At 32.3% G+C, this 26,843-nt stretch overlaps 2 protein-coding genes across 5 annotated transcripts in view; one reads left to right on the forward strand and one right to left on the reverse strand.

The window, feature by feature from the left end:
• Positions 1–754: 754 nt before the first annotated feature.
• Positions 755–7,663, forward strand: LOC148621481 (grpE protein homolog 1, mitochondrial-like). Its single transcript, XM_088575941.1, has 3 exons — positions 755–859; positions 2,236–2,416; positions 6,430–7,663. Exons 1-3 carry the CDS (start codon positions 771–773, stop codon positions 6,856–6,858), a joined length of 699 nt encoding a protein of 232 aa, XP_088432067.1. The 5' UTR covers positions 755–770; the 3' UTR covers positions 6,859–7,663.
• A 4,003-nt stretch (positions 7,664–11,666) lies between these two features.
• The window catches only part of LOC148621482 (uncharacterized), a 62,809-nt gene continuing 47,632 nt past the window's right edge, over positions 11,667–26,843 (reverse strand). Inside the window, exons 38-59 of one of the 4 annotated variants that reach the window (XM_088575937.1) lie at positions 26,624–26,835; positions 25,431–25,587; positions 24,972–25,135; positions 24,479–24,644; positions 24,012–24,337; positions 23,544–23,795; positions 22,446–22,595; positions 22,057–22,161; positions 21,738–21,845; positions 21,137–21,296; positions 19,862–20,033; positions 19,434–19,519; positions 18,791–18,886; positions 17,669–17,893; positions 16,824–17,017; positions 16,358–16,530; positions 15,823–16,044; positions 14,838–15,043; positions 13,898–13,968; positions 13,038–13,106; positions 12,591–12,812; positions 11,667–11,838 (exon numbers count right to left, since the gene is read on the reverse strand). In XM_088575937.1, coding sequence (XP_088432063.1) covers positions 11,791–11,838; positions 12,591–12,812; positions 13,038–13,106; positions 13,898–13,968; positions 14,838–15,043; positions 15,823–16,044; positions 16,358–16,530; positions 16,824–17,017; positions 17,669–17,893; positions 18,791–18,886; positions 19,434–19,519; positions 19,862–20,033; positions 21,137–21,296; positions 21,738–21,845; positions 22,057–22,161; positions 22,446–22,595; positions 23,544–23,795; positions 24,012–24,337; positions 24,479–24,644; positions 24,972–25,135; positions 25,431–25,587; positions 26,624–26,835 — 3,584 coding nt within the window. In that variant the 3' untranslated portion in view covers positions 11,667–11,790. Of the gene's footprint in view, positions 11,839–12,590; positions 12,813–13,037; positions 13,107–13,825; positions 13,969–14,837; positions 15,044–15,822; positions 16,045–16,357; positions 16,531–16,823; positions 17,018–17,668; positions 17,894–18,790; positions 18,887–19,433; positions 19,520–19,861; positions 20,034–21,136; positions 21,297–21,737; positions 21,846–22,056; positions 22,162–22,445; positions 22,596–23,543; positions 23,796–24,011; positions 24,338–24,478; positions 24,645–24,971; positions 25,136–25,430; positions 25,588–26,623; positions 26,836–26,843 lie in introns of those variants that run through there. The other 3 variants (XR_015921196.1, XM_088575938.1, XM_088575940.1) reach the window with 3 other exon arrangements.

The following is a 26,843-nucleotide window of genomic DNA, read 5'->3' on the forward strand; positions in this document are numbered from 1 at the left end:
TTTTCCCGTAAGGATTTGTTACGCATGATTTAAGCTAATAAGCGACTTGTTTTTGAGAAGCTGTTTGGCTAAACGAATGAGCAAGTCATTTAAGACAATTTAAACGACGGTTGGTGTCAATAAAGTCGTAGAAAATATTTTTATTCAAATTTTAACAGTATGTTATTTATGTGACGCTGAGTATAATCACAGGACCTTTGCAGGCATATCGAATCACAATTACATTCACCCAACATATTTCACAAATAACGATATACACAACCATCCATTCCTGATTTGCGTTAATTTTACTAGAATAATTTTAGAAAAAGAGACCAAAAAATAAATAAAAATGATATTTTGTCAATTAAGTTTACATTACGAGTTATATAATTGTCAAAAAAACATCCTTGTCCTATCATGCTTTTTGTGTAATTAATTTCATACTTGAAGAATAAATGCATGATCGAATATTGTTATAATGTATTAGTGTATCATAATAAAGGAAACACTCTTTATGTACATGGGACTAGGTCTCTTTTTTTCGGACAAAATTTCGGAAAAGGTCTATATTTTTTCAAAAGCAAAATGTCTGAATAGCGTGGGGTAAAGAATCCCAGCGGCCCCCGTTTTTAACCATAAAATGAGAAATCGGAAATTCACAAAATCTAACTAATTCAATACTAAGAATCAAGAGAGGCACTAGTGCACGTGGATACTAGAGCCCTGTCACTGATAGAAACAAGACCGGATTTTTTAATTTCCGAATACGAGCTTGTATTATTTTCAAAATGGCCACCATGTCGAACATGTGTATCCGAACTGTTCAAAGAATTTCGAATTGGTCGAATTTCGAGGCTACAAAACTAATTTCAAATAGGTAAACCACTTGATGTGTGTGTTAGGACTACCCCAACGCTATTTTGTGCATTTAATTTCGGTAATGAACGAAATACGCGCTCTTTTAATGAATGATGAAATGTCCTCTATTTTGACGATTTACATAACCTTTGGCTCATCATATTCCACAACGATAATTCTTTCTCCCGACACCCCTTACACGATGAGTATAAACAAATGGAACTTATGTTGTTTTGTTTTCTTTGCCGTGTTTGGTCTTGTTGATTTTCAAATTATGTGTGGAAAGTTGTATCCAAACCAAATATTGTGACCATAGTGAGCTTTGTTAGTCCCCATGGCCATGTTTAAGTTGATCAAAAACTATTTTATGTTTATACTTACCCAAAGTGAACAAAGAGATCAAAAGGCTGTGGTTTTATCGTGCTGAACTTCGCAAGTTTTTTTTGTAAATTTTTTTTCAATGTTATTCTATTCGAAACATAATTACATGTACCTTTATAGTCATATCCCAGTGCTGAGGCTTTCTAGTCATCTTGGCCATAGAATGTTTCGGCCACAGTACTTTTTGGCCATAGTCCATCTCGGCCGTAGTTGTTTTGGCCATGGTTTTCAATATGTATTCAATTAATATATCATTGGTTAATTAACATTTAATTGGTTTCATTATGTAATACATTTATGATTGTCATCTTTTTTTGGGTGGTAAAGTAGTTTTATTACAGTTAAAAAGTGTCCTGTGTTTTACGCAATCGATGATATACAAACAGTAAATCTTTGTAAAGAATGATATGCGGAGTAAAATAATATACCTCTTGCAAATATTTAAGAGGACGCTGAATGTTAATTTTAAAAGTTTTTGGGTTATGATTTCAAGGATTTTTACTGTAGACTGGGGCTGAAATTAGGTGAAACTGATTTCAGATGTACGGTTTTCAGTGCATTTAATAAACTGTATAATATTTAATTACAGGTCTATGCTATAGCATAACCAATGTTTTAGTGATCGAAGGGCGGGATTAATATAGTAGTAATTTAAGTACATGTAAGAACATTCAAATGGTCAAGTAGTTTAATCATCATGCATGTAAAGTGAATACAACAATTACAAAAAAAAAAAACAAAAAAAAAAAAACACACAAACAGCACTTTTCTTTTTATGATAAATCCATTTATTTAATAAATTCTTACTTTATGTCCATTTTATTATACTTAAATGAGTTTTTTATACAAATTGGTGTAATAATATGAACAGAGGACAATATTTTAAAATGTGTGGACAAAATATACTGTGGCCGAGATAACTATGGCCGAAGTGACTATTGCTGAAATGACTTGTATCGGTGCTGAGCATAATGGTTATGATTTGTTTAATAAAATCTTTTGCATCTTTAACAGTTGTCAGAAGTCTAGATTTTGGTCCACTACAGCAACTGGAGCCTCTGAAACATCTGAAGCAACTGCATCAAAAGAGTCTACTACAGACTCCAAAGGCAATTCACAATCAGAACAGACACCAAATGAAATCAAACTAACTGAGGAGAAAAATAAACTGGCTGAAGAAATGAAGAGCTTTAAGGTATTGGAATGATAATAAAGTACGAGGTTCTACAGATATTAAAAAGACCTAAACCTTTTTTTTGTGGATCGTTACAATGTATCAGTCTGCACCTTGAAAACTGATTTTTTCAATGTGTAATAGTTTTCGTTTCCTCTTTCCTCTACCCTGGACTTGACTTTTTTATGAGCAGCTTAGCAAGTGTTTCTAGAAAAGCAGAGGATGCTTACCTTACCGGTGCACCTTGACCATGCCCCTAATTTTTAGTGGAGTCCGAGTTGCTCATATACTTTTGTTACTTTGCACGTACATGTATTGTTTTAGTTACATGTACTTTATGTTCTTTGTTGTGTTTGTCTGTTTTCCATCTCTGGTGTTTGTCCCCTTTTGATTTCCGCTAGAATCTTGGTTCCCTTGATTATTCTTTTAAACTTTTAAACTTTTATTGATAACGCTCAGACAAATAACATGTTTAACATGAGGTCAAACATATATACATGGCAGTGAGAACAGACAGACAATGCACATACTAAAATAATTGACTGATTTTTCTTATAAAAAGAGCTAGTTATTTGTAAACATCAATATGACAGTAGGTAAGTAGTCTTGTAAATATATCCATTCATGGATACTGTTTATAATAGTTGGGAATAAGTTTACTCCTGAATTCTGTTACTACACTATTATTGCATATAAATAAAATATGATATATGTATAAGATATTTTTCAAATGAAAATTCTGATTTTAATAGACCATTAATTTGTCCTCTTGAAGAATTATTTATGTTACTAAACCACTTATTGTAAAATTTTAGTTAGACTGACCATCTTGATTTAAGAACACATCTCTCAAGCCAGTTTCATTAAGTATTATTCAATTTGATTCATCCATTTAAAGCTCTCAGTTTCATTAGACTTTAGTTTATACATTAAAGAATACATTACCATTGTTATTGATAGGTCTATACCAAACCTACATGTTACCACTTACATGCAACTTAAATTGAAGAAACTTGATGATTAATTTTAGATTGCATGACAACAAATGATTTTGTTTCTTAATGATGTTTCTCCATGCATGAAAATAAATGTTCTTGTTTGTCAGTGATTAACTTGAATCAAAAGTGCCCCCTTTAGGTTTTTGATTGAAAAGTCTGGGTTAAGCTTTGATTTTTTTTAATTTACTTTTTATACTCTGCCACATGAAATGGCAAGGTACCTCTTTGAAATGTTGTAGTTGAGTGTCTGTCTGTCCCTAGATGATAACTCTAGAAGTTATCAAAGGATCTTTTTCAAACTTTTTATACAACCTCAAAGAATTAAGGACCAGAAACAAGCATTTTCATGACCTCAGGATAATAATTTGACTATTAGTGAATGGATCCCTTTGCAATTGTAATACAAGTTACCATACCACAAAAGGGTTGATGGGATTGAATGTTGTTGTTGTGACTTAGAGGGCCAAAAAAAGGGCCACTGTGATTCTGGTCAAATTCTATTCCTGTGTCAAATATATAATTGCAATCAAAATTCAGAGCTAACACTTCAGAGGTCATTCTCTGACTCATATCAAGCTGCTCCCTTCAAAGCATTTTATTAGCCAGTGTCTTAAAAACCATAATACATGTAGACAGAAAGAAACTTTGAATTTATGCAATAATCTTTATGATAAAGCCTACCAAAATCTTCATTGGGACAAAGTTATAAGATGTCGTTATGTTAGAATTATTGCCCTTGAAAGGCAAAAAAATGAGTTTTTTGCTGTTTTTAAGTCAATATCTTGAAAATTATAATAGATAGTAAGAAACTTTCAATTGATAAAATGATTCTTTTGATAAAGCCTACTAAATTATCCATTTGGTTGAAGTTGTAAGACTTATTCTAGTTTCTTGTTAGAGTTTTTGCTTTTGCATTGTTCTCTCTAGGATTTTTGGAAAGCGCTGTATTCATGGGGCGTGACATGACACAAATAGGTCCTGTGTCGTAAAAAGTCACTTCGTATTTAATGTGCTATTTAAAAAGTGATCTGTGTATTTGAAATGTAAATTGCTGTTTATGTTTATATAAATTATTTATAGGTAAACATTTTACCTTTTTTCTTCAATTGCAGTAATGATAACTTTAATACTGTATTTTCTTCTTCTTTTTATATTTGACACAAAAATTAAAAAGATATTCTATCAAATTATGATAAGTAATTCTTCATAAACATTTTCTCTAATTCATACACACTCAGAGTTCATCATTGATATTTTATCTGCAATATTTTGCTGACCACAGACCCATTGAAAATTACAATTTTTAATTAGTTTTGGGGCCACAATGACTCATTTGAATCTGATATTCATTTGATCTTAAGAGCATTCTCTATTGAACTCTTTTTATAGTCTTTGTATTTTTCAATATATTTATAGAATTAGAATTATCTAATCTGGTACATGTACATGTAATAGACTACTCTGGTCTTTAAATACATGATGCCAAAAATTGTTAGGAATACAGTAGTGTGGAGTTCATAGTTGTCAGGAAAAGACATAAATCTTGTTATTTATAGTTGACACACTAGTTGTTTTGTTTTGTTTGTCTTTTTTAAATACAATTTTATTAAAATGAAGTTTGTTCATGTCAGAAACCCCCACATTATGACTTAAGTCCATATTTGTTCTTCACACCAGTGGTACTATTTTTAGACTCGGAGAATTTTACCATCTATTTCGTAACTGATTTCCCCCACCAAAACCATATGATACCTAGCAACATGTGTAAATAAAAGATGGCTATTTCCTTTTTCTTTTCAAAGTTTTTAGGAAGTAGTTGATGGAATAAATATTGTTTGGGGATTTGATAAGTTCTTTTATAAGGTAAATCAGCTTTTTATTGTTGATAACATCTTATGATTGTGCAACATTCAACTTTGCATTTATAAATAGCCTCATGCTTTTTGCCAGGGTTGAGTTACTTTTGACCATAGTCAGTTTTGATTAGTTCAGTGTAAGATATTTGTATCCAATTGACACCTTCCTTAAAATTAATTTGTGGCCTTTGTGGGGCAACAGATAAAATGTTCTTGCCATTGTCATAATTATGATTGGCTTCAGACACCTTTGAGGTCATGCGTTGATCTACAGACCATAAAATGTTAACTGCTATCAGTTGCAAGAGCTAATTATTTTTTATGATTTTTTAATCCTATTAAACTTTATAATGCAGCCCTCAAACTCAATAGCGCTGTGCTTTAGGGGAGAACACTGCCTTACATACCAGGTGAGCAATTTTTGCTTCTGGCAGAAGAGCAGGCAATGCAGAGTTCATATTAATATTGTTTCAAATTCATTACTTTAAGTCAACAACTTCAAGTACATATCAACTATTGATGATACAGGCAGCTGTTGACAACAAGTAATGAAACTGCTTTTGATTACTTGTGCAGATTCATGTAAATGTGAAAATAGTATAATTATCACAAAGTTACTGAAAAGAAAAACTGCAATTTGCATATTGTCTGCCCCATATTGTTTATTGTGAAAATCCATGGTTGAATTCTCATTAAACCTTTTTAATTGTTTGATCTTCATAATTAATATTGTACATGTATATATATATTGGGGTGTGCACATGGTCAGGATTATTATGCAGGTTATTACATGGAGACTTGCATATTATCAAGAATTTCCATAACAATATTTTTTTTTGATATATTGTCTCAAAATTTGTTCATGATTAAGCGTGATATTAGGAAGATATACAGAATCTCTCTCCACTGTACTGTATCAAATTTGTAGTCCTTGTGGACTTCAAAACAATTGGAAACTGTAATGGTCCTCATGAAGATTTTTTTATTAGAAATTATTTTTAAAATACTGTAAAAGTAATTTTTGCCCTTATGTATATAGCTTATTCACCAAAGTTTTCATTTTCTTGCTCTTTTTCTCATGGCCCTTTCCCCAAAACAGTAGGAAAATCGATGAAGCCATTTTTTCACAAGTACAATATATATGTTTTCATTATTACATGTTTAGGTCATTTGCTTTCAGGACAAATATATAAGAGCCATAGCAGAAACAGAAAATGTAAGAACACGAATGACCAAACAGATTAATGATGCCAAACAGTTTGGTATACAAGGGTTCTGTAAAGATTTGCTGGAGGTTGCAGATGTTTTAAATGCAGCCGTGGACTCTGTCCCTAAAGAACAACTTACTGGAAATATTCATCTGAAGAATTTGTTTGAAGGACTTACAATGACTGAAGCACAACTACAAAAAGTTTTTGTTAAACATGGTTTGGAAAAAATCAATCCACAAGTAGGAGACAAGTTTGACCCATTTATACATGAAGCCATGTTTCAAGTTCCAACAGAAGACAAAGATGCAAACTCTAATGTTGCTGTAATCAATAAAATTGGTTACAAACTAAAGGAAAGAACACTAAGACCTGCTATTGTAGGGGTATTCAAATCTTGATACTTTATTCAATAATTGTCAGCATTGTTTTTACTGTCATGTACATTGTGGTCATGTAACCATATAATATTACACATGATGTAAATGTACGTTACTAATGTATCATGTACACTGTGATCATGATACGATTTTGTGAAGAACAAGATTGTGTCAGGTATACTGAAATAATGATGTATGTTAGAAAATGTGTCATGTATGTTATGTTTGAGATTGTGATGTTCATATACCTTGATCAGTAAAAAGTTGCTAATTTAAGTAAATACACAATTTATTCAATTACCATTATGCAATTCTAGTCAGGGGCTTTAGTGAGTCTACAATTAGATGCCAAAAAAGTGATATGTGTGTATTCTATTACTTTTTTAAAAAATGGGGTAGGTATGGATATTTTTTTTAAATTGAATCTATGGGAGAAACATTCTAACTTATACAGTGTCATCGAAAAAGGACAAAACTAACTTTAGGGTACACTTTTTTAACCAAGAGATTAATAGGAAACACACATCTTCTTTTTATATGGCTTAAAGACAAAAATGCTGAATTGCAAACGTTAAAGATTCCTAAAACAGTTAACCTATTATATACACACATGTATATTTATCACTGATTTGTTACATGTACATATTAAAATGAATTAAAAAAGCTTAAAATTTAAATTCGTCATTTCAACTAATTAAGTAAAGATGTGCATGTATGTTAATTGAATGTGTAATTAAACAGGATTGATGTACATGAATATTTTATTGAACTTGATATTGTTTAAAGAGAAGAAATAAATGGTAACCATTACCATTATACACATACAGTACTTGCTTTGATGTTTATTTGTCACTATTCTCCTATTCTTTGCAAAAAATTAAATGCATAATAAGGGTCCAACTCCAATCATGGGTGGATCCAGGAATTTAGGGTAGTGGGCTTAAATAATTTCAGGAAGAGTGAAGCGTGCCAAGAAAATTTCTTGGGGGTAAATTTTAGACATACAAAATAAAATTCCATGTTTGTTGAGTGCTGAGTCCACCTCCTTGGAATCTGCACCTGATATATTCTATTTTCTGTAATTAGGTATGCTTTACATATACTGGTCCATTGTTTAAAGCTTGGGTATAATGCTTGTAACATTGTTATGTTTTATGATATAGAGTTGTGGGATTTTGTTCATAAGATAGAGCCTCAATAGAGCCTGAATCCCTCACTTGGCTTTATATGCCACATTTTATTTTTTTTGTAAAAGCAGCTATGTTTTTTCTTGGATAAATATTCCTATTCCTCATACTTAAGGAACAATCTAATTGACTTCATTCAATTTTGTCAGGTAATTTCTGAGGAGAAATAACATTAAAAACAGAAAAACAACGTTGAAAAAGGGCAACAGCTCCAACATGGCTTCATAGATTATTATGAAAATTTAACCACAGAAGGTCTCATCATGCTGAACACTCTTGCTGGCGTCACAATTTAGTTAAACCAAACAGTTTAGGAAACATATTCGAAAAACTGATGTATGATCCCAATGGTCTATCTTTGGTAACAGGGACCATGTTTTTTACACAGATAAGAAATCCAAATCATCATTTTAGGCAAGACACACAAAGTAATAATTATAACAACTTTGATTGAAACTGTCATGTAGTTTATTAAAAATAGCGAAGAAAAACGTCAAAACGGGCACCTCCAACATGGCATAGGTCTCACTTACCACTTCTGGGTCAAATGACCACTCCCTCCCCCTGTATAGTTTCAAAACACACTGAACGTAGATCAATGCATTGAAAGTGCATGATGTACGATATGTTGATCAAACGTATTCAAAATAAAGCTGAGGATGTGTATTTAAAAATTATATTTGTAATTTACTACAAAAGAGTATGTATATTGTTTACATAGCTTAAAAGATTTACACCACGTGACCACATATTGATCTCATGAAGCTGAACACTTCAACCCCATGTTAGAATTTGGCTTGACCTAATGTCTTCGACGAATATAAAAAATGGGCACATCAGTTGAAGGCAGAAAACCCTGGGGAGCATTCTTGCCAAATTTGGTTTTAATTGGTCTGGTAGTGTCGGAAGAGAAGATTTTTGGAAGTGATAACATTAAAAAATGGCGAAAAAACGTCGAAAAAGGCAACAACTTCAACACGGCTTGTTTGATTTACACGAAATGACATAAGGTTATATTTTGACACTTGATAGATACCTCTTCGCACAATTCTTTTTTATGCCAACCCCCTTATTGGTTGTATGAGCTTAACATCCAATTGAAAAGTTTAGAGTGAACATCTTGGAACTATTTTTCCTTTCACAAAAATAATTAGTATTAAATTACAATGTTTTACAGTATTTTGGGTTCCAATTAATTTTTGTTTGGTTCATTGTTGCCTTAAATTTAAAGTCGTGGCCATATTACAACGAAGCACTTCAACACGGTTTCCACAAGTATGTATGTACAGTAAGTAAATGAGTTCCGCAGATTTAAGGTCATGCGCATTTAGAATGTACGACGCATTGAATTTTCAAGATAGTTAACAAACGTAGTTGTAAAGGATGGTACCGTTTCTTGATTGCCATGTATTTTAAAATATGCAGATCTAAATGTAGTGGAAACATTGTTAAAATATGTTCTTTCAAATTTAAAACACGTATAAGATGTCGCAAAATGGTAATTTATATTAGATTTGTCTTCGATTAATTAAAAATGACAAAAAAACTTTAAATGACAATACCCCATTAACTTTGATATAAATTATTCCTTGTAGCTGCTATAATTGTATCTTTCATGTGGTAAATTTGCATGATTATTTTCTGTAGTAATTTTCCGCCTTTAATTCTTTATGTTAACCTCGAGATTTAAATACCTATCAGGTTACAGACCACCAATTCAACCAATGAGCATTTGGAACGTACGCAAAAATAGTCCTACGCAGAAATTACCCCTGTTCCTCATAGTGCTGTGAAAAAAGTTCTCATCTTATTTAAAAAATTTAAACGGTTTCTGAAAGGAAAAACATTTCTGTACATTTTATAGGTGCATTTTGCTTCTTGTGATGTGAAGCCTAATCTCCATAATGATTTTTAAGTATACCCCTATCTTGTGAAAACACTGGGATTTCCCATGCTATTTATAGACCTTTCACTTCCGGTGACCAGTACTGCACTGCAAGTCTGCTAACCCCACATGCCATTCTGAGGATTGTGAGCTGACATATGTAGAATCATGCTGATATATAGTCCTCTGCAGGTTAAAGTTAAGGTAAAGTCCAGAGAAGCCATTGAATATTGTGAAATTAGCATAGAAGCCTATGGAAAGTGGAATTAGTGGTTTTTAGCCTATCATCGCCATTAGATAAAAATGCAAGTACAGAAACGTTGACAGTGTTTGTGTTGTAATTCGACCAAACGGAAACTATGACCAGATAAAGAAAACTAGACATATAAGTGTTTTTTGCATACTGCAATTACAATTCAAGGCATAAGACTTTTTAATGTCATTGCCATGTGCTGATTCCCGACCGTATAGAAAATATGAGCTATATTCAATCAACATAGTCAGGATGTAAATACTTAATTTATAGTAGACGATATTGTATTGTAGAAACTTGTTGTAAAATATACAGTAAAACTGGATATACATGAACATCATGCATGTTTACATTAATAAACCAAAAAAAAAAATAAAATAAAATAAAATAAAATTAGACCAAATTATATTTCTGCAATAAATTAAAAAAAAAAAAAAAAAAAAAAAAAGAAACAAACCATAAAGAAAAAAAAACTTGGGGTTTACATGTACTATCCGTCATACTTATCATGTGGACGCAAGATTTCGTTCAAAGTTTGTAGGATCGTTAGGCCAAAATACATAGTTCATCATACAGCACTGCCATTTTGGATTGGACAAATTTAACAAGAGTTATGAGACTTATATTGTTTTTTCTGCACTATAGTGTCATATTTTAACACAACTCTCCTGACTTTGTTCAAATTTTTAGGATTGTTAGGCACAATACCTAGTTGAGATATTCATTTTATTTCTTTTGAAATTTACAAGTAAATTTCTGGCCCTTTGCCGTTTGATATCAAGTTCAAGATTAAATTCTAAAAAAATGGCGTTTGTTTAATGGTGATCTTTCGTAACCTTAATTTATTTTTGTCAGTCTCGAATATTTGTCCACTATATATGTATTTGTATAATGTTGCAGATCCTCTACTGTCTTACCCGATACCGTCAGAGGTTGCACTATTCAGTTAAATCATGTGCTAATGTTCGCGCTCTAGGTTTACTTACGAGGAAGTATCACCCGGTTAACAAAAACTATTTTTTATAGCCTAGTTAGCCGAGTGGTCTAGAGCGTTAGACTTAGTGCTAGTGCAGGGGTGTTGTCATAGATGTCAGAGAAGAGAAGGGGTTCGAATCCCGCGGAAGGCGCGACCAAACTTGCAACCTTGCATCGATATAGTTGGGGTGTTGCTTAGACTTGATGATATATATGTAAATGTGTGTATCTCTATTCGTCTATTCTGTTCTGTTTTCACAATTTTGCAGCGACGCCCCCCCAACCGGGAGTGGGAGTGGGGGTGGTTATACTGCTACGTTTAGCGATCTTGTTGTCCAGAGTAAGACCAGTTTGAAAATTTCTTTTAGTACTTTTTATTTAAGTAAAAACTAGAGTATGTAGAAAGTTGTACGTGCTTAATTGAGTCTCATGAGTAGAATTAAAAAGTTTGAGAGAAGTTTAGATAAATTGGAAAGTTTTGGCCAGTTCTTGAACCGTTAAAGGCATCTAAAATATAAATGCACTGATGTGTACATAAAATGTTAGTAAAAGTAGGCAAAACTCACAATAAAAGGAAGTTTAAAGTGGATAATATTTTCATAAACGAATTTAGTTTTCCTTGGTTGTTTACATTTCCGTTTTCCTAATGTCTCTCAGCTGCTTGGATATTTCAAGTGATATCTTTTAAAATCCTGACTACTCTGTAAAAAGAAATATATAAACTAATTATAAATAACACACACACCACCACCACCAAAATATGCAATCATTCAAACATACAAGAAGAACGGGTTATTGCATGTAATAAGAAAGTCATCACTATAAATACAATTATTTTATACAATACTTTATCGGAAGTTAAGATCAAGGGACCTCTTGCATTTATAACCATGTTTTTTCTCCCACATTGTCTTTCACTTATGCAGTGGCAGTTCTAATAAGGAACACAGCCGATTTGTTCTATCGCAATTTCAATTTTCTTCTATTATGCCATACATTTGTATAGTCGCTTAAGAAAACGTCTTCAAATGTATAAATGCACACCTTATCGAATAACTGCATATTATTGACTGATTTCGAAGAACTATTCTTTGAAATTTAGTAGACATAATGTTACCGATCTAATTGACAGGTGAAATTTTAACAAAATCTGTGACAATATTTCAGTGACAACACATGTATATCAAGTATTCTTCATGCCATATTTGAGGTAAATTGGTCATTACATGGACTGTAAACATACTTACTTTCACTATTTTTGCGATGGTAAAAAAGCAAGGAAAAATAGAAGTGGCAAAAAGATTTTAAAAAATTCTTTAAACCACGAAAATCATTGATACCTGAAAATATGTTCATAAGAAAGAATCAACGAAAATAAACGCGTTAATAGTCATTGGTTGGGCGAAATATTTTGTACAACGTTAAAGCTACACCATACATACATAATACTTACATCTTTGAACAATGGATCCCCATATATTGTCCCATGATGGTTCAGAAGTCCGTCGTCTCTTAGATGTGTTTCTTTGTCTCTAAGGTATGTTCCTTCGGCATTATCATCCATTTTATAATACAGTTTCCCATACAAATGAAATGTTGGATATTTTGATATTGATGAAAGTTGTACATGATCGTCAATCTCACTTGTTTCTAGAGCCACATTATAGAACACCATCTTAACGAAAAGAGGATAAAGGACAGTTGAAGAGTTTAAATAAAGACATTTTTAATAGTTCGTATACTTATTAACAAGGGAGTTAACATTATTGGGTAATTCAGAACTTAGGAAATGACTACATGCAAAAAAACACCTTAATAAATGTTTTGAATTCTGTTTATCCCGAAATGAACCTTCGATTTCATAAAACAATTAAATGATCTAAAACAATAAAGTACTTACCTCATCTACTAGGCCATGAAAGTAGTTGAAACCATCTCCACCAAGGTAAAGCATAGTAAAAGACTTGGTCTAAAATAGATGAAACAAGATGTTACACGCTACATCATGTCTTGAATATGTCACTCAACCAGTTATGTGCACTAAAGAACTACATGTACACAATAACCAAGAATTAATCTATAAAAATACTATTAGTAGGTCGTGCGGTAAACAGAATTAGATAAGTGAAGAACAAGAAAAGGAGAAACACGGTAGAAATCAGCATGTAAAGGCGGTGTACTAAATATCTTAGCATTCCCTTCAATAAAAGCTGAGAAATCGGTTTTAAAAATTTCCATTATGCATCAACTAAAAAAAGCAATATAACACCAAAATTTCTAAGCATTCCCTTCAATAGAAGCAGAAAGCTGTTGAGTAACATTGGTAACAGTGTAATAAATATTATTACGCAGCAAGACAATTTTTTTGTTTATTTTTATAGAAATGCACAAAAAAAACGACGTTGCAAAATTTCATTGTTTTTGCATGGAAGATAATTCATAGTCATTAACTACAATTACTTTCCGAAATTAACATTGATAGTTGTGTGAGATAACTCAAAACTAAAAACATGACGACCAAAATTTTGCATCGCAAATTTGACAGTTCTAACATCGTTGGGAATTTTTCAGACCTTTCTATACGTTTACATATCTTCCCTGTATCAATTTGATCCGATATATGCATATATTATATTTCTTCGTTCCTTTAACCAAGGTTATCCTTGGATTCGTGCTTTGAATATTTACCAATCTTAATGTTATATTTTATAAGTCCCAACATAAATTAATCAAATATGGTGTTTCAGTTGAAACATTTACCAAATAAATAGGTTCTGTTATGATTAATTTGGTTGAAAGTTGTCCATCAATGTACAGTTTCATTAAGTACTCTAAAAATAGAAAAAAAACCCAAAAAACAAGACAAATATAACGAATGTAAGAACATGCCTAAAATTGCAACAGTTTTTGGGTAAGTCAAGGTTCCTGTATTATCACATTTCTGTCTATTCCTGTATGTTTTCCGTATTTTCCGTCTCTATTTTTGTTTTTAGCTTTATCATTCAAGTTTTAGCAATCGCTGTAAACTGGTTATCGTCGCTTATATGTTCGTGATTGTTATTGGAACTTGTAAATAAGTATTGATATTGATGATAAATACAGAATACAAATAGTATTTTATGAATGCATAAATTTTAACATTTATTTGTTTGCGACTTAAGTAATTTCGTTTATGAACTTCACATTATAAAGACGATGAAAACAATATGTAAATTATTTAACACAAATAACACCTAATTACTTTTTTTAAAACTTTAGATCTTGCTGCCCTGTGAAATGTATCAATCGTTTTTTAAATATAGACAGCATTGAATAATTTAAGAGATTTGTTGCTATGCAAAAGATAATACGGTATAAGTATTTGTCTTTGAATTTTTAATACCAAATTCAAAAGTTCCAATCCCATAAATTCAAACTTTGGTATGCTGTTCACATTTTTCAAGGAGTAATCTCTAACCAGCAGCATTAGAACCAATAACGTAGGCAAATCAATGTTCAGAAGTAAAATGTTAAACAAGAAGTACATAACTCCCAAACAAGACAGCGAAACCGAAGCCAAATTCAACACCGATAAGTTTAGATGATAGAGATCGAGCATGTTAAAGGAGCTGCATTATTGAAGTCCCATGTTTATACGACCATAAAATATCAGTATTTCAAACAGAACAATATCTAATATCAATATCTAAAGCCTGCTTACCAGATTCGTCGTAAATATATAAGATATTAAACCATTCGTCCATAGCTATAGGTGAGCTGGAATTGATAGTACTGTTACCGTAGGAGGCATAGACCCCACCATTATCAATCCATAGGCATATCAAATGATCCTTTGTGCATACTACAGGCATAACACCTTTTGACAAGGAATCCGTGCTAATCTTGACCCAAATGCTAATTGTGAAGCTATAAACGACATCGTAGTTCCGTAGGATTTTGTTACAATAAATATGTGCAATTACAATATGATAGATAAACTACATAAACCTGAACTGAATTGTTAATATATTTAAAAAAAAACAGGTATCAAGGCTTTGCTTTTTTTAAAAATATTTTGCGAACTTTTAAGGTTTTTTTTTAATGTAGATTTGAAAATAATTTTCAACGAATTTGTAACTCACTCAACTCACTTAATTCCTTTATTCTTCAGGTGTAAGTAGACAACAACAGTCATTTTATTATCTATTTTGATCAAAAGCAAAGCCAAAACAATATATCACTTATTTATCGAAAAGAAATGAGTATAAGGTGTGGCACATGAAGCAAAACACGCAGATTTAATTTTGCATTATCCAAGTATTATATCGTATACCTTCCGAAATATCCATCAAATCATTTATGTTTGCGATATTAGATATTGTGATTGATCAAGTTTAGTTGAAATACACTATATAAAATGGCGGGATAATTTCCCACACTTTTTCCCTATGTAAGCAGTCAAAAAATTCTACGCCGCATATGCTTCAGGATAGCTATAGATAACTTTTCAGTTGTTTTATAGAAGTATTGAGAATATTTGACGCAAACAGAAAAAAAACAACAAACAAAAACAAAAACAACAACAACAAAAAAACAACAAAAAACAAAAAACAAAACAAAATACTAACTTGAGAAAAACTATGTGTGTGTTTCTTACACAAAATGGTACTTAAATGTCATGGGACGTTACAATTTGCATTTAATACCTGTCTTGAATATTCAATGACGATACATTTGTCAGTTCTACGAAGTCATCGAGACCATCTAGATACAGTGCTTGATTTCTCAACAAACACTGAACTTTAAGGTCTGACCATAAGACCGTTTCCTGACCAAACTGATACACTCCGACACGACCTCCAGTATAACTACTATCATATAAATCTCCACTGTCTATAAAAGCAGAACTAGCGTCAAAAAGTTGAAATCTATTAACAGAAAATAAAATGATTTGATGTGTGTAAAGCCTTCTGGTTGGTTACATCTCGTACAAAATATGTTAATATTGACATTGTAACGTCATTAACGTTAATCGATAACAATTCTCACGAAACTGAAGAAATGTAAATCATCATTGTGTTTTCCGTATGCATTATTTAATAAGCCTTTGTTTGTTATTATATTTTAACATAACTGCGCTCGGATTCTTTATTGTTCAGTGTAGTTTTAATGTTATATTGTAAAAAACTAAAAATCCATAACATCTGACCATTGATAAAACAAAACAAAATTTCAATGCACCTTATTTTGTTCAAAGTTGCATAGTGCCTTAAGAACCATTTGTATGATGTATAGTTGCTCCATCGTGTCATGTTATCATCATGCCACAGTACTGTTGCCTGGTTTTGTGTTGTACTACTTTGCCATAAAGCTTCTGTAAGTGATTGTCCAGGTCCAGTGATTGAGTTGACAACCTTTTAATAAGAACACTGGGACTAACAATAAAACCAATAATAACAGACAGGAGTTTCAATTTATTAGAATATTATCGAAATGAAATTTCAAGAATACTACATTGTAGCACTATTGAATAACAAATGAAATCAGTTGACTCACATCAGGTTATCATTAAATTTGATTACAGGGCATAACTTCTCAATTTGGAAACTAAGTATGAAAATATGTGTCTACATACTTCTTACCAATTATACATTATGTATCTCACATTTTGCTACATTTTTAGCTTGACATGTATTTTTTACACTACCTTAAGCTGAAGTCCCGAAAGACTTGTTTTAAAATTCACTCCGAACTCAGTATTCATAGTTGTTGATCTCCAAGACAAAAGATAAAATTTTCGGTTGTCGACATAGGAAAATACAATTCCAATATAGTTTTCAATCTTCTTCGATGGAACGTAAAATGTACCACTGTATACCATGGAACCATATCTTTGTTTGCCTGACGATAGAAAATTGATGTAGGCACTATTGATATATGTACACAACCCTCCGATTTTAATTATCATTAAATGTACTTTCAAAGGATTCTAAAAAAGAAACACCAACAAAGGTAAATAATAAATCAGGTTTAATTTTTTTCCTTTTTTATTCCATACATTAAGTTGAAGCACTTTTTACAAATTGCCAAAATAAGGTATGCAAGTCCCGTCACGTGACTTCGTAATTTCACGAATGAGGACGGGTCCTCGTCAACCATTCAAATGCATGGAAATTTGTCATTAACATAGCGTTGAGGTCATTATTAACAGCAAAACATTTTTTCGTGTAAGTATACAAAAAAAAAGATTAAAATCTAGATTTAAATGAATCAAAATGTAAGAAAAGCAAAAAATAGAAGATTCTGCATTGTAATACAGCGTTTCGAGATCCCGGAGGTAAACAATAAAATACAGGTCGGTCTTCGGATTTCAAAATGTTTTTCATCGCAAATTCCGAAAAGGAAAAGGAAATTAGAACAAAAACTTACCAACACTATATGTATACAATAGCGTTTAGCATAGGTTAACTTTCAATATAACACGAACTTCATTACACCCAAAAATATTTGAAAACCACTAATTGCGAAATAATTACAACTACAGTAACCTACCAATCAACATAACCGGCCTCACGGTATCAGCAAATTGATATATTTCCCTTCCAATGGCCTTTACCTTCCATTTTGGTTCATTGCTGTATCCGGGATAGAGATCTATAGAATCGTAATTTGAGAACGATGTTGTTGACAGGTACTTGTTTTGTGGACAGGTGTCATTACTATCATACACTCCATCTCCATCAGAATCAAGCACACAATCATCGCCCATTTTATCGCCTGTGTTACAATAGAAAAAGGAACAAATGCACCATCCTATAACCCCTATAAAAGTAAATACTTACAGAGATCGCTAAAATGTTTTCAATAAGTGTAAACACACCTTCAAGTAAGCACTGAAAATCTACGGTAACAGAACGATGACACTCTTTCAAAATAAACTTAAAAGTAAAAAACGACACGAAGACATATTAATGACATAAGGGTGAAATCCGTCATTTCTAACCAAAAAATCATGATGCAAGCGCAACAGACAACTAGGAAATAGTGGGGAAATACATGCATTGAAAAGGTAAACTATGTTTCAGAGTCTTTCTTTCTATTTATACTGCAATAAATGTGCAGATAAAGACAGGCAAACATAATTACTTCTAAAATGGCTTCCAAAGAGGTGTTTGATTTTCTGGTCTTCTTGTTGACATTTGTTTTGATTAATTTGGTTAAAATTTAATACTTCTTTGTATTGTAAAGTTTAGGGTAGTTTAACTCATTTTTCATCGAATTTTCATTTGCATAATTTTATCAATGCGATAAATGATAGCAATAGTACAAATCTGATCAGTATTTGAATGTGACGGGCTGTATTTATCGTCTTTCTTGGTGTAAGTGTTGATATTTGAGCAACAGTAAACAATACAGGACCAATTATGACACCAGTAAAACCACGGTTCAACAAATGTTATAATTAAGAATTTTGAAAATTCTATTTGCCTAAAACTAATGCAACACACAGTGCAATTATCTAAAATATCATTTGATTGCTATTAATCAAAATATAAATCGTATTAATATCGCAAATACTGGAATGTTGTTCACTTTTGTCAAGGAGTAACCTTTCATCAGCACATTAGAACAGAATGCAATGGAAGACGTTACTGTTAAGCTTAGAAAACAAACCATTAATATCTTTTTGAAGGGGGTTATAGAGGTATGGACAATTGTCGTCATCATTATTTACACCATCACCGTCTATGTCACCGTCACAAGCATCTCCTGAAATAATACCAGGCGTTATATGGACTGCTTGGAAATAATACTGACCGCCTCGCTTTCAAATATAGAAGTAACATCATGATTTTTTTCTATCACATGAAAACTCTATCAACTACAGTTGAAGGTACAATTAAGCAAATTGTTCAGTATACTTCAGATCAAATGGCAATATAAAGGCCGGTTGGTCGCCTTAAAAAGTAAGTAGATCTCAGCTACGTCTAAATGTTTTTGGGGTAAACCCACCGGTCAATTGATTGCCATATATAACTCATATGCCAGTAGGGATTTCCAATTATTTTCAACATTTAATGTCTTTGTTTATAATGATCCCTCATTTTCCTATCCGCGTACTGCACTTATACTTGTAGTCAATAATATCTCTTAATGGAGTTTTCAGTGTATTTCCGTTTTGATGCATAAAAAGTTTATATAAAAAAACCCGAATGCTTTAGATTTTGAATTAACAATTATTATATTCTTTCTTATTTTCTACTTCTTTGTTTATATTTATGATTGTATTCCTATATTAATATCACTGTTTACACACCTAGTTCATCCCCGTCACTGTCTGATTGGTCACTGTTCGATACCTCAATGCAGTTGTCGTTTAAATCTAACACGCTATCGCCGTCCCTAAAACATTTTAAAATGTATTAAACGCTAAGTAACACTAAGACATTTATAAGCATAATCATTTCTTCTTTTTTCTTATTTTACGATTGTTTTTCTTAACATGATATAAAAATAAAAATGTTTGTTTAATTTTTGAAAATATTTTTGGTCATTTTTAATGATACTTTTTATCCATTTATATCATGATTTTATCGACTGAAAAATTATTGATGGTTATAGCCTGAAAGAGTAATCAAGGAAACCGAGATTCAAACTTAATCAAAAAAATGTTACCAAGGGGAAAAGACCAGACTGATATAATGAATGAATGACTTGAAAAGTCTATCCTTGAATATGTCTTACTTATCTTTATTATTGTCACAGCTATCGCCATATCCGTTCTGGTTGTCATCAGACTGATCAACATTTGCAATATAAATACAGTTATCACACGCATCTCCAATACCGTCATTGTCTGTATTAATCTGGGATGGGTTGTTCACTAAAGGACAATTGTCACTTCCGTCATCATGACCTTAAATTAATTTATACTTGAATTTAAGCATAATATTAGTTTTTTTGTTATTATTGACCAACAAGAACAAACCAAAACAGACGCTATGACATGGAACTATAAAGATTTTGAATATTTACTTTAGATGTAGCCAAATGAACTTCAAATTAAGGAGACTGAATCACAGCGATTTCCTTATACATTGTTGCCTATACATAGGTTTAAAGCGAAACCTTATGACAAATGTGAACCTGACGCTAACAGATTTTCTCTCATTTTCGACGGATACCATTGACAAGACATGATTATCATACCGGAGCATCTGTATAATGCCTCTTCACTGTCTTTATTCTTATGTTCCGACTGTATTTGTAGAGAGTAAGAAAATAGTGTCTAATAGCTCTTTTTACGGGGTTTCATATTACTTTCATTTTTATGCTCTTTCGTTTTTCTTTTTTAATAACAGTTGCCTATATTATGTGAGTGAGCTGTCTTTTCTGATTTTTTTTCACGCTTTAGCGATGAACTTTGATGTTTATGTCCTATAGATATCCTTCTGAAATTTCTGTATTTTTTGCCGATATTCGACGATAGCTGAAATAACGTGCACAAATAAAGTATACAAACCAATTTTCAAGATGTTTGTAAACATCTGCGCAAGGGCGTTAATTGGTAAAACGTGAGAGATATGGTGAATATGCCAAAAGAGACAACAACCCCACCGGAATGAAAAATGTCAGCTCAAGGTCACCCATGGGTCTTCCATGAACGACAAAAAACCCTCACACAATAGGACAGACTGCAGCTGGTCCTTTAAAACAGCATTATACACAGGTACATTGAAGTCATGTTGATGCCCATATGTACTTCAGCATCATAACAAAACGAAACAAGACATACAGAGGACAGTAATTCCTGACTGGCGCAACAAATGCAGCGGGATAAAGGTACTGACTAATTTAAATCTAGCCACTAATTACATAAAAATGGTAGGTAGCATAGTACTAACGCGTAGGCTTTAATTATAAGTTATTTTTGGTAACTATGTCAGTCTTTCAAAATGTTTAATAAGTTGTTTTTTATTTTGTTTGATACAATCTCCTATTTAACAAGTAACATTATACCATCATTGTCATCATCCTTATCACAGCCATCCCCTATTCCATCATTATCTGTATCTGTTTGATCAGTGTTATGATCAGATGGACAGTTATCACAGGCATCTCCAACTGTGTCATTGTCCGAGTCAGTTCTATCCCAGTTATGAATAAATGGACAGTTATCCTATATATTAAATGGACATAAATCAAAACAAACAGCTATAAAACTCACACAAAGCAAGATACACTGACGGAAGCAAGCAGTGTTCAATTATATTATAAATGTATTGTATCCAGTAAGAAAAAGCGGTCTTAAAAAAGCAGAAAACGCAGACTGCCCAAGCTTGTAAAAAATGGTTTTAAAGAAGTTCATTACTATATCCTATAGAAGGCATATTTTATTATCGATATCTTTCATTCTTTGCTGATACATTTTGTTCTTACCGGTGGAACAAAATTTAGAGGAATAACAATGTTTTTTTTAACTAGAAAACATAGCAAGTACATATGCAATTAAGTACGCAAGACGTACGTTTGGCAAATGTCTCATAATACAATAACTTCTAGAAAATGATAACATTTAAGATTATATTATATACGTAGTGCAAAACAATGTATCAAATACCAATTTATCAATAGTGCCATCATTATCAGAATCTGCATCACAATCATCACCAATTCTATCGCCATCTGCATCCTCCTGCCCACAGTTTGGTGTGGAGCGACAATTATCCTGTACAATGAATAATGATATAATAAATACCTCGAATAAGAAAAAAAACAAACAAAAACAAAAACAAACAACAATTAAACAACAACAACAACAAATAACAAACAAACAAACAAATAAGTAAAGATATTATGAAAAAATAAAAATATTTTGTGATTTATAAAAAAATTGACTTATAAATTTTTAGATCATAATAAAAATTTCTATAATTTACCCCGAAGCATCGCCATTCTGTGCAATGCAGTGTAACATCTGGATGACCATCAAGGTCAGAATCTAATCCACAGTACTCTCCTGAACCAGTGTACCCCATGTTACACTAAAACATAATGAAAAAACGAAATGTAAACAAAGTCCATTCTCTACAGTACATTTTTTAAGGTACTGAATCCGTGAAACTTAAAACCATTCAAAAGAAACAAAATTAATGCTTTCTAACGATAGGATAGAAATATGTGCTCCCATATTAATATCAATAAGACTACAGCTTGTTATTCAATGCAATTTGGAAGTTATTTCAACACATATCCGAAATGTTTTACCCACGAAACAATTTTATACGGTAGAAGCATTTAACAAAGTTAGATGCTTTATCATACATACTTCGCATTTATACTCCTTTGGACCAAGATATATACAGGTTGCATATTCAGAGCAAGTATGTTGTCCAGTTTGACAATAATTTGTTGAGTAACAGCTTATAGAAGGATTTCCACTATAACCCTCAGCACAAAATCCACAATAAAAACTACCCTAAAAATAATGTGCACATTGATTGATTTCAGTTAACACAAATAGTTAAGATTTGAAAAATTACTTTTCAATGATTTTTTGAAGAAAACCATCATTAGGAACTTAGCGCCTACAGATTGAGCAAAAAAGTGAATAGTGTTAAAAAATAGATTTAAGCATTTAACACGCTAGATTAACTGATGTTTTGACCTGCGTCGCACTGCAGCTGACGAAAAAAGTGTAATGACGGTACGAAGGAACATGAAATTAAGATAATCAAAACTGTCCTTAAATACGCAGCACAACAGCATATGGTGGTCTTGCTACATACCAAGTTTTCTGACATTCTGTTGGGTAGTTCACGAGAAGTGGCAATGACATTTTGATACATAATTATTTTCGGTTAATATCTAAATTCAAAGGGTATTCCCATTAAAATTAGAGAATCAAAATTTCCTGAAAATAAGCACAACTACATAAGGTGCTGAATGTCAAGTTTCAGAAAGTTCTGTTAAGTAGTTTCAGAGGAATTGCAATGACAAGCTGAAGTGTTACGGGCGGAAAGACAGACAGACGGACGGAGTGACCAAATTCCTAGACCTGCTACCACCCTTGGCAACCCTAGTAAAAAGAGCAAATTGCGAGTCGAACTTGTGTTGCCGAGTCGACAATGCCATCTTGTTTTTAGACGATTACCTACATGCTTGTCTTATGAAGATTGTCATAATTCCCACTAACATTATTCAAAAACTTTAGAAAAGTTACTGTAAACATATTAATCATTAGTTTGCGTTAATTAGGTAAGTGCGAAAACTAAAACCCGAGAAATTGCTTTTAACCTATGGAAAGCACAATTTTAAATCCGCGAACACCAATACCCGCAAAAATATTCATTTAATTGATTTCGCGAAATAAAACTGTTTACATAATTTCCGAGCTCCCAATGATTAAGAGGATACGACTACATGCCATAGTGTTAACACAGGGTGAGAATCGATCACAACTGCCATTATTATCCAAGCACTCATTAATATCAGCACAACGTTGATCTTGTATCTGAGATACTTCCATGTTCTTCTTTTCAAACACACGTACAGTATCGTTCCATGCCAAACCGTCTTCGTACGTCCCAATATAACCATAGGGACAAGCCAAACACTGATAACCCGGAATAGTATTAATGCACGCTGAAGTGTTCCAACATGGTTTATAACTTGTACACTAAAATGAATGAATTAGAAAAAAAGTTTGGAAAACAAAATATCATATTCAAAGGTATTGCAGTACAGTTATAAATCTAATAAGTAGTAATTCTGAAACGAGATAAATTTGTACTAAAAGGTCAAGTGTAGATTATTTTCCTACCATTCTTTACTTTGTTTTATTCGAGAAAACTTTTTGATAACGATACAGCAAGCGTTTAATAATAACATATACCTCGTCTATATCCACACACGTAACTCCATCACCAGTAAATCCAGGAGGACAGCCAAAACACTGATAAGCACCATATCCGGTGTTGATACAACCAGCTCTGTTCTGTCCCATTTCAAAGCAGGTATCGTTTCTCAAACATGGACATTCCAATGCACTGTTGCACGTTGTACAACTGATATCTCCTATACCTAAACTGTAAGTGGTTCTATCACAAGGATTACATCTGTCCTTTGATTTGCCACTGAAATAACCTGCAGGACATTTTTTACATTCTAACTGACCATATTCATCTTGGTAATATCCCTCTGGACATGTGCTACAAACCTCTGGAACGAGACGAAAAATTCATGCTTATAATCACCCAAAGCTCAAAATCTATGCTATTAATTGTGTTTGCTCATAGGTCAATAAAAAAAGAATATCCTTAGATGTAGTATACATGCGTTACACTTATATCCAAAACTTACCCATTCTTCCATCTGAGTAGGTTCCAGGCAAACACACATATCTCTGACCACCTCTACAAGCGTAACCAGGTTCACAGTCAGTACAGTTCTCCGGGCAATAAGTTTCGTTACAGAACAAAACATAGGTCAGATTTTGACAGGGAATCGCGTATCCATCCTTGCAAATCTGAAGGAATGATAAAAAGAATGCTTCACTTATGTTTCGTTTTTATGGAATGGACCTTAATATTAGAAGGCCATTTTCCAGCAGTAGTACTTAAACCTAAATAACTGCTTTTCTGTGTAAACTTCTCGAACTTTCAAGAAAATTTATTTAATATAAAGCTAAAGTTAAAGTTAGCTAGGGATAAAGAGCCGAGAAGTTTGTGGGAGATTGCAAGTATGAAAAAGCAAGCAGATGCAATCATTATTTAAGACTATCATCGAATCACTTATCATTTACAACGCCATAATTTTAATTACATCGAACATATTACTTTTAAGTATCATATACCCAGCCATCAGGACAAGGAGTACACTCTGCCTGAACACCAAAGGAGTGTTCTGTAGGGTTTCGGTTACATAACCCTGTGGTATTCTTGCACCTGCCACAAGCGTGTGATTCACCATCTCCGGGACAATAATTAGAAGTATAACACCTTTCACAGCTTGTTTCATCTGTAAATTATAAATTAAGTCATTTTCACTCGAATCAAAACAGCTATTTAATTGAACATGTTTTTTTCTTCTTATTTGTATATAAATAAACCCAACTTCTACAACTATGATTATAAAGAATATGGTGCATAACTTCGATATTTTGGGGCCAAGCTCTTATTTAAACTTCATTTTTGGTCTACATTTATCCGACATTTTGTGTTAATCTAATATACAAATTTTCAATTGTGTCTTTCATTATGCACATATTACGTTCATATAAAAGGACTTACTTTATTGTTTTGTTGCTACTTACAGTGGTATTTCCGTGAAAGTGCACAACCGGAAAACTCCAGTCTTAATGCAATGTTATTTGTCCAATTCCTAGGGTTGATTCTTATATACTGGGAATAAATAGGCGGGTTACATTCAACTGTTTTTATCGTGTTCTGGTCATAGCTTCCCAAAAATTTCTAATAAAATACAAAAAACAACCGGATTGTACTAATAATGTTATTTTCTGTATTGCATTTTACCGCTATGTTAATGGAAATCGTAAATATATTTATTACACTATTATTTATTTGCAAATATAACGGAAAGCGCACAGTAAAATACTTCCATTGTCTTGTCAATTTAATGTTCAAAATTGCAAACTAATTCGACAAAAGAATTTTCAAATTTTTCTGCATGTGACGTTAGTGACATCAGCTCTCCATGTGGACTTGTCATACTTTTTGTTCGAAGAAAAGGAATAAAGTAAATCAAAACAAATATCACTGATCATATGTGACGTTTAAATCATACAGTTTTATGTTTATGTTAAAAAAAACTTACGTTTTTTGAATACTTATTTTAAATGGCGTTGTAATTCTGTCTGGAGGCAACTGATTTTGTTACAGAGTTTATAAAAATAATTAAAACAACAAACATGTTACATAATTTGTTTTTCTTACAATTAAGTACTATTTTCTGTAAGAATCAAGCAGTGGTTAAACCATGGTGGGATATTGCATCCATTCCTTTTTAAGTGTAAACAAATCGAGGAATAAATTATAAGAAAATTATTGAAATTACATCATCAACGGGAGATAACTCCATTTCACCTATCATTCTATTGTAACATCGAATTGGCTTTTTCTGCATTTTATAACACTTCTAGGACGAACGAACTGTCAATTCGTCTTCGATAGACCAAACAACTGCATGCCTTTACCCAACCGGTGCAGTTGGTCCATGCTCCCAGTTTTTAGTGGAGTCCGAGTTGCTCATTTGCTTTTGTTACTTTGTATGTATGATGTTAGTTACTTTATGTTCTTTGTTGTGTATGTCTGTTTTCCATGTTTGGTCTTTGTCCCTGGATTGCATTATTTTGATTACCGCTATAACCTTGGTTCCCTTGATTACTCTTGTCAAATTCGAGATTTCTTTAGCAAGTCCATTAAAAAAATTACCTGATTCTTACAGATTCCAACAAATCTTATGATATTTATATATAACAGTTCTTACATATTCACCGGTATATTCATGGTACAATGTCCAGTTGCCAGTTGTGTTGTCAACAAAATATATTTGAAAAGCAGTGACCCAGTTTGGTTCATCTTGTTGACCTTGAATGTGAATCTTTTTGATAATATATATTTCTTCCATATTAACGTCGATATACTGATTATTGTCATTCATAGCAGCTATCCAACCGCCAGACAATGGACCCAAAACAGCTGTTAAA

This window comes from Perna viridis, chromosome 3, assembly GCF_037379345.1.
Source record: "Perna viridis isolate PV_CMFRI_1.1 ecotype Kerala chromosome 3, ASM3737934v1, whole genome shotgun sequence".
NCBI lineage: Eukaryota > Metazoa > Mollusca > Bivalvia > Mytilida > Mytilidae > Perna > Perna viridis.

Excerpts from the sequence above, each read along its gene's own strand:
- LOC148621481 (XM_088575941.1), top strand. The coding sequence starts at position 771 with ATGGCCACCATGTCGAACATGTGTATCCGAACTGTTCAAAGAATTTCG. Across the intron at positions 860-2,235 it reads ACAAAACTAATTTCAAATAG|TTGTCAGAAGTCTAGATTTT; the intron begins GTAAACCACTTG and ends CATCTTTAACAG. Across the intron at positions 2,417-6,429 it reads AAGAAATGAAGAGCTTTAAG|GACAAATATATAAGAGCCAT; the intron begins GTATTGGAATGA and ends ATTTGCTTTCAG.